General features: G+C 39.6%; 1 protein-coding gene across 1 annotated transcript; it reads right to left on the bottom strand.

The window, feature by feature from the left end:
• Positions 1-1,001: 1,001 nt before the first annotated feature.
• On the bottom strand, positions 1,002-7,257 carry LOC136445941 (proteasome subunit alpha type-2). The gene is made up of 8 exons (XM_066444177.1): positions 7,175-7,257; positions 6,198-6,274; positions 5,534-5,666; positions 4,462-4,584; positions 3,267-3,348; positions 2,818-2,891; positions 1,974-2,031; positions 1,002-1,232 (listed from the first exon to the last, which is right to left on the bottom strand). Exons 1-8 carry the CDS (start codon positions 7,210-7,212, stop codon positions 1,116-1,118), a joined length of 702 nt encoding a protein of 233 aa, XP_066300274.1. The 5' UTR covers positions 7,213-7,257; the 3' UTR covers positions 1,002-1,115.
• Positions 7,258-7,334: the final 77 nt, after the last annotated feature.

Below are 7,334 nucleotides of genomic sequence, written 5' to 3'. Positions count from 1 at the left end.
TCTTAGCTTGATGTTGAAACCCTTGAAACATGTCATATTGTAATTTCAGGAAAATAAATTATTTCTTGAGATTGCAAAATCTGCAACCACATTTTTTAAATCTGTAGGGTCTACTGTAAGAGCTTGGACCCTTAATTTGAAGCACTATGTATCATTAGTTTTAGCATTTAAACCATGGTGCAAATGCTCCTTCTGTCTTCTGCTGCCTACCACCTTGTTTCAACCACCAACTAAAAACCACTGTGAACATTCCATTTTCTCCCTACTGCAAAATCAAATCACTGCAAACTTAAAGGCATTTACAGTAAGTCATTGAGAGTTGCCACCGCAGTCAAGTCAGTGAGAAGGGTAATAAGAACAACAACTAAACAACTGTTATCCAAGATGTTATTTATTTTTCCTCCATCACTATTTATTGTGCAAGAACGAAGACAGATAATTGTAGCACACCGGGATGGTTTGAACTGTAGTAAGTTTAAATTATCAACAACACATACTTTTGCAGGATGCTGTTTATATTAACCCAATAACTGACATTGTTTTTGTGCTCCTGTCTGATGCAAGTGTTGTAATGTTTTTCTTTACAAGGGCCTATCGTACTGTCAATATGTTTATTTCAGCGTTTTAGATTCGCAGTTGAAACAATTCTCTAGTACAGTAGTGTTTAACGCGAAAATAAAACCACAAATGCTTCAAAGATTTACAGCAATTCATGATGTTGACTGACAACAAATGCTCTCCTTTCAGGCCATGTACAAAAGAGAGTCTTATGTTTTGATGCTGAAATTTCTAATGACGTCACTGAACAACCACAGAAATGTAACTATTTTGGAGTCGAAGAAATACCCAACACTATGTTGATGAAGGTTAGACATCCAGGTAATAAGGTAATTTTGGAAACCATATCCAGTTGCTTGAGTAACTGCTATTCAGTGTATCATACCCAACATTTCTTAGGTTATGAATGCATCATTTGAAACCTCATGTTGTTCCAATAGACCCTCATAAATAAACATCTGCTAACTAACAATCACCACTTTCATAAACAAGAGGTCTTGAGTTCCAACACTAGTAGGCTTGTTGTAAAGAACACTATATATATACAGTACATCCACCTAAGCTATCGAGGCCAGGTAGTCCTTGACGTCACTTGGGCTGAGTCTGCGGAACCCGTTCTCGTTACACAAGCCGATTTCTATGTTGTCCTCCGTCATTTGCCCTTCAAAACTCTCCTGAAATAGAAAAATGTCAAAGGTTCAAAGGTAGGTGGTTACATTCAAAATTCTATAGCCACAAGCTTGTTTGCAGCGGTGCCTTAAGCTATTGGGCAAATTTTCAGTTCGGTCCCATAAATCATCTCCTCCCATCACCGTAGCTCAATGCCGCCATTTTGATTGAATACCCTGCTTTGTCACGTGACAAAAAAGCATAAAAAAAGACTGCATTTTCCATAAGATTCCAAAGTTTTTGTATAATCATCATGGGATAATGCTTTCTGGGGTTTTATAAGATTTGTGCATTTTCGCATTGTGCGTGGTGTATTTTCCATAAAATAAGTACAAATTTCATAAAATTCTTGTGAATGCTTATATAGTCACCCCTGATGTAAGAACAGTTTTCCCAAACTATGGCATCACCATTGCCTAACTCAGCAATCCATTTTCTAACAGTGCTACTGGTTTTGGCCACCGCCTAACTCCTAACATAGCAAGGCAACACAGTGAAACATTTCAGTAAATTCATCTACTTTTGTGCAGACTTAACTCCGTGGTAGAAGTAGAAAGAGTATTTTCATGGTGTTTTAAATTCATGGTAGAAATAATTCTGTAGCATAGAAGTAATGCTAATACAGTGGGAAAAAGGTATATTTTTGGAGTGATCAATTTGCAATTAAGAGGTTACTGCAAAAATAAAGCACTGCAAACATTTAAAGATATACAGTAAGCATCAGGCAAATGAATAACTTCTGTTACCTTGAGTGTTAGAATAGCTGTGTGCACTGCATCCTCCAACTCCAGGTCTTCATTGTACCTGTTAACAACAGTGATATTTTACTTGTTGGAAGATTCCCAATGTGAATGTATGCCCGAAAGAGGCACATTTATATATCAAAATCTTCCCTACATGTACATGTATGTTATGTAGCTCGGGTCAAATATTTTCTGGTTAATGGCAAACACAACAGAACATTTCTTTCTTAGCTCTTAAGTATATATTTAACTCTGTCAGCAAAGATCTGCTAATTTCTTCTGTGTATATATGCAAAAATGGTTCTCCTAAACCCACGCAAGGGTCCGAAAATATACACTGCTAAAAACAGAACAATTTGATGAGGGATTTACACATAGCAGATTTGTTTACGCTTCCATGTCATGTCAGCAAACAAACATGGGACTTGTAAATGAACCCTCAAATAGACAGCTGTTTTTGTTGTCAGAACTTGGGGGTGTCCCATGACAGAATGTTTATTGTTAGAACACTGTTGGTTGGTTGGATGGTTGGTTGGTTGGTTGGTTGGTTGGTTGGTTGGTTGGTTGGTTGGTTGGTTGGTTGGTTGGTAACAACAAATATTTGACAAGCAATGAAGCCTTTCAGAACTCAGAAAAAGTTTGGAATTTGATCAATCAATTCTGAGTTGTTTATTCATCAACTGTATAGAATTATGTATCATTGGAAAGCTTGGGCACTTATTAAGCTTTCAAATAACACATAAAACAATGCATTTCATAAAGTATTCACAGAGATAAGATCAAGTTTCTGACCTTTTTTTGTGTCAAGAGTTTCTTGTTTCTTGGATTTCAAAGTGAAAAATCTCACCTTTTCTCCAGGAATGTCTTGCCGTTAATGAAGTTCTTCCCCATTGCGGTGGCTTTCCAAGCAAAGTAAGCTCCCTAGGAAAGAAGAGGAAAAACGTCAGAGAATTAAATACAGGCACAGATGCAGTTGTTCACTTTGACCTTCCTCCAAAGCTAACTGTACAATCTGTAAATTGACTTATTTTTGCTGAGACTTAATTACACATTAGAAGGGGAAAGAAGGTTTTCAGGGTTATAAGTTGACGGTTGAAACAATTTTGTAGTACAGTAGTGCTAAAACGGAAACTCATATTCACGGCGCCATAAATTTGCAGTCGAGCGGTCACTGCGAAAAACCAATGCGTACAGTTTATGATTTATTAGAGTACATTGTTCCAAAGTGTAAAATGGAAATCAATTTACGGTACCGAATGAAATGGGACAGATGGTGGATATCATGTTACTACTTACGGAAGGATCACACTGGAACAGGTACGGCCGATCCTCGTCCCAGCCCGCCACCAGCAATGACACTCCGAACGGACGTACGCCACTGTAAGGTCGCAACAGGAGAAGAAGGGAAACTTTATTAATACAGACAGCTACAAGTTTATGCTTCTGTTTCAAATAGAAAGATGGTGACCGTTGGTACATAAAAATGTTTGAGGTAAAGTTGCAGCCCATTGGCACAGGGAAAAACAGAAGCCATGTCTCTTTGAGCCCCTGTCACACATTCAGGACCTTCCCATGACTTTGCTCCCAACCACTCTGGGTTGGAAGTAGCCTGGAATCCATCCTAGCTCCAGTTCACTCCTCAGATTGTATCTATAAAGAATATGACTTTTCTAACTTTGATTTTACAACCTCGAGGTCAACAGGCAGAGATGCTCTAGACTGGTATCAATCCTATTCTAGCTCCGGTTGGCTCCTCTGATTGCATCTATGAAGAATAGTTTGGCCACAGTCTTTCTGAAGGGACGTCAAATGGGGACAACTTGTTGGCCACAGTGCCAGTAGGCACCACAAGGGTCTGAACAAAGGACCAAACATCTTCAGTTTACCAGACATTCTGCCCAAACAGTTGTGGCCTCTTGGGCCTCGGAAAGGCTGCCAAACAATGCAGACAGTCGCAATGTTGGCAGGCTTCAGTAGGTTTTTAGGGCACGGAACTAATTCTGGCACTAGACCAGCGGATTTGAAACTTGCACCAAGAAGTTGTGCCAGTTGGAAGCCTTCAAATAAGATGACAATAGATATGGGGACTGGAGAATGCTTTTGATTTTGAAACGCAATCCAAGTGAACAAATGATACATTAACTTATCCGGGGGTTTTCTTGGAAAAATTTGCAAGAGAGCAGAGCTACATGTACATGTACCAAGGGGGGATGGTGTGGAAGTGGGGTTTCCCCCCTTCGAAAGTGTGGAGTTTTAGAAAAATTAAGTCAAAATGGGGCATTCTAAATCTAAGGCTTCCTGAGGTGGAAATATTACTATCAGACAGGTCCCAATTAAAGACTGACCACATGTGACTTAGTAGCATCCCTGGTCAATCATGATTTTATGGTTGTCACAGGTTCTGCTCCCCCAGGGTAAGGGGGTGTGTGGTCAGGGCAGGGGCGCAGCGCCCCTGTAACATTGTTTAGATTTTTTTTAAAGCCCTGCGTACCCAGACTGTGTGTACTCCTGCATGACGTAGGCCACCTTCTGCACCAGCTGGGTGGTGGGGATCTGTTCCTGGTACGTCAGGAAGTAGTTCTGCGCAATCCGCCGAGCATGACGCACCAACAACCTGGGGAAAAAAATAGGAGCACAATGTAACACAAAAGTTGCCAAAAAAAAAAAAAAACTAGAGTTCGGAGACCGAATACCCACATACAAAATGTACCAAATATCATCGTAATCAATCTAGAGGTTCTTCAGTTATGCTGACTACAAAATCCAGAAGCACACATAGACAGACACACCAAAAAACTATACCTCCATTTTCATGTCAGTAAAAACTGTGTTTCATTTGACTATTTATACTAATTAAGAGTGAACTGTTTCCTGTAATGTACTTAACAATTCAGCCCATAGGCTGCTATGTTTTACAGCTAACTTATTCATTCTTTCATTCATTCATTCATTCATAGTAACCTATAATTCTTTTTTTCATTTCTAAGGTCAGCTTTGGTGAGACAGCAAAGTCTTTTAATTATAAAATCCTATATTGTCAAGATCTGCCAAGCCTTGCTCAAAGATGCCCCCTAGCATTGTTGTGCATTACTGCATATTGTTCATAGACATGACAATAACATGGGGTAACACAAAATCTTAGTACATTATTTTCTGTAGTGGATGTCACACGAAGACAGAGAAATAATGTCAAGACTTAGCTTGATGCACAAAATGTCTAATAAACTGTTGGACTTCTACTAAAGTTCTAGCACAGAAAAGAAGAAAAAAAGCCATGCTTTCAAGTACCTGAGTTATCACTTATCAACCTAGAATTGAGGTGTTTGAAAATTTGCTTTTCCCTTGAACTATTGTAGAGCAGCACTCATTGTGACCAAATACAGAGGGCCTAGGGGCATCCTCAGTGTTAAACAACGCTTACAGCTAGATGTGCAAAGGTAAGGTGGACAGGTCGTTCAGTGTAACATAACAAGCTGCTGCCCACCACCTGCCTGTGGAGCTGGTGTGCTATGCTGAAGGGCGGTTATACTAGTTAAACAGATACAGACAACTACAGTACCCACCTGTAGTCAGGGCCCATCCCACTGTACACCATGCCGATGTTCTTGGTGATCATCTCCACCTTGTGCACGCTGTGTTCATCATACAGCACAGACTTCTGCTTCTTCTCTGTGGCCAGGACAACGCCATTGGACGCTGTTACAAACAAAGCACTGTTATTCATTTGTTGAATGATTGATTGATTGATTGATTGATCAATTGCTTAACAAGTGATTCAACTTTAAAGTAAAGGTACAGCAGTCATCCTAAATTGAGGTGATACCGTGAAGTACAATGCCAATGTAATGATTTAGCCCTCCACAACATCTGACAGAATTTGAAGATTGCCAATCTCTACATGTAGGTCCACGTAATTTGAGCCCTTTGATGGATAGTCGTTGATTTTGCCAAACATTACACAAATATGGCAAAAGATTAGCCTATGACAGCTGTTGTATAAAAAGAATTGGACATTATAGAAGACTCAGGTGGCAAAGTCGTCTTGAAATCTAAAAGATGCCAGGTTCAAATGCCGTTCAGATTCATTCCTTTGTAAGTGGATCCAACCTTACAGTGTGGTCTTTCCAAACTTGTATTTACTCACCGTACAAAACTGATGTGCTATGTCTGCAGGCAGTTTAACACTTATGCAAAACAAACAAAACATCCTGACAGGTCTGCACTTACCTTTGATGCTGACAGAGGGCGCTCCTGCTGCAACAGCGGCCAGAGCATACTCAATCTGCACCAGCTTCCCCGAGGGGCTAGAGTGATAGAAGTCAGTGTAAGTAGTGGGGTAAAATTTATCAAATGTTGTAAGAATGTAATCTCTAAGCAGATTTACCTGTGGCAAATTATGACAGTATCATAAGGGCGAAGGCAGTCCAATATTTGGCCACTCTGCTTGGAGATTAGTAAGAAAGTAGAGGGAGAGAGGCCAATTCAAGGAGACTGCCAAAATATTAAAGACTTTCTCAGACTAAGTGAACTATACTAAAGCTATTGGCAAATTGTGTAAGTGAAACGTTTTGGCATAGACACACCATATGCACCACCTATACCTTGTATACTACAAATTCATACCTTTTTGTGGTAGAAACGATTCTGTAGTACAGTAATTTAACATAAGAAACGCATATTGCAGTGCCATCAATTTGGTGTGGAGAAGTCACAGTGGGAGCCACAAAAATAAAACCACAGCAAACATTTCAAGATTTGCAGACTCCAAAATGAAGGTGGTGAAACTCCAAAAAAATACAAAACTATATCGCGTGTTATAACAAAGGGTGGGAGGGGGCCGGGGCAACTTTCTGGCATGATTTGTTTTCTTCACTATCTAAAAACACAAAGTGTCAATCAACAACAGATGATACAGATGTGTTTCAGAGGTTATTGAGTTAATTCTAGAAGACCATCTTTAGTTGTAACGCGATCACATGAAAAAAGAGCGCGAAATTTCACGTGTAACACACTGGCGCGCTCAGTGATTCTGCAAAAAAATTTAGCGATTCGACACTCAAGTTTTGCACGATTTTCCGTTACAAACGACTCAGAACCGCACCACACTGCAAACCCAAATGAACAAAATAACCTTTTCCTTTCATATGACGTTACGTAATGCCAAAGAATATGAATTTTGAGCGCATAAATGTAAAATCATTTACCTGAAAGTGGTGAGAGAAAAGCTGTAGCGTTCCGACATTTTGAATGTTTCCCACAATACACCACGTCTAAGACGAAACCAAATGATCACACTAAAAGGGAGTAGAAAATAAGTCCTTCTTTTCGAATTACATCCAAATTGCAAAATGTCTCACAAATAAT

This window comes from Branchiostoma lanceolatum, chromosome 12 (assembly GCF_035083965.1).
Source record: "Branchiostoma lanceolatum isolate klBraLanc5 chromosome 12, klBraLanc5.hap2, whole genome shotgun sequence".
Taxonomy (NCBI): Eukaryota; Metazoa; Chordata; class Leptocardii; order Amphioxiformes; family Branchiostomatidae; genus Branchiostoma; species Branchiostoma lanceolatum.
Note: the sequence above shows the minus strand (reverse complement) of the source record. Positions and strands in the feature narration are given on the sequence as shown.

Coding starts and splice junctions, on each gene's coding strand:
- LOC136445941 (XM_066444177.1), bottom strand. CDS start 7,212: ATGTCGGAACGCTACAGCTTTTCTCTCACCACTTTCAG. Junction 4,585..5,533: donor GGGATGGGCCCTGACTACAG/GTGGGTACTGTA, acceptor TTTTTTCCCCAG/GTTGTTGGTGCGTCATGCTC. Junction 1,233..1,973: donor CAGCTATTCTAACACTCAAG/GTAACAGAAGTT, acceptor TTTCTATTTCAG/GAGAGTTTTGAAGGGCAAAT.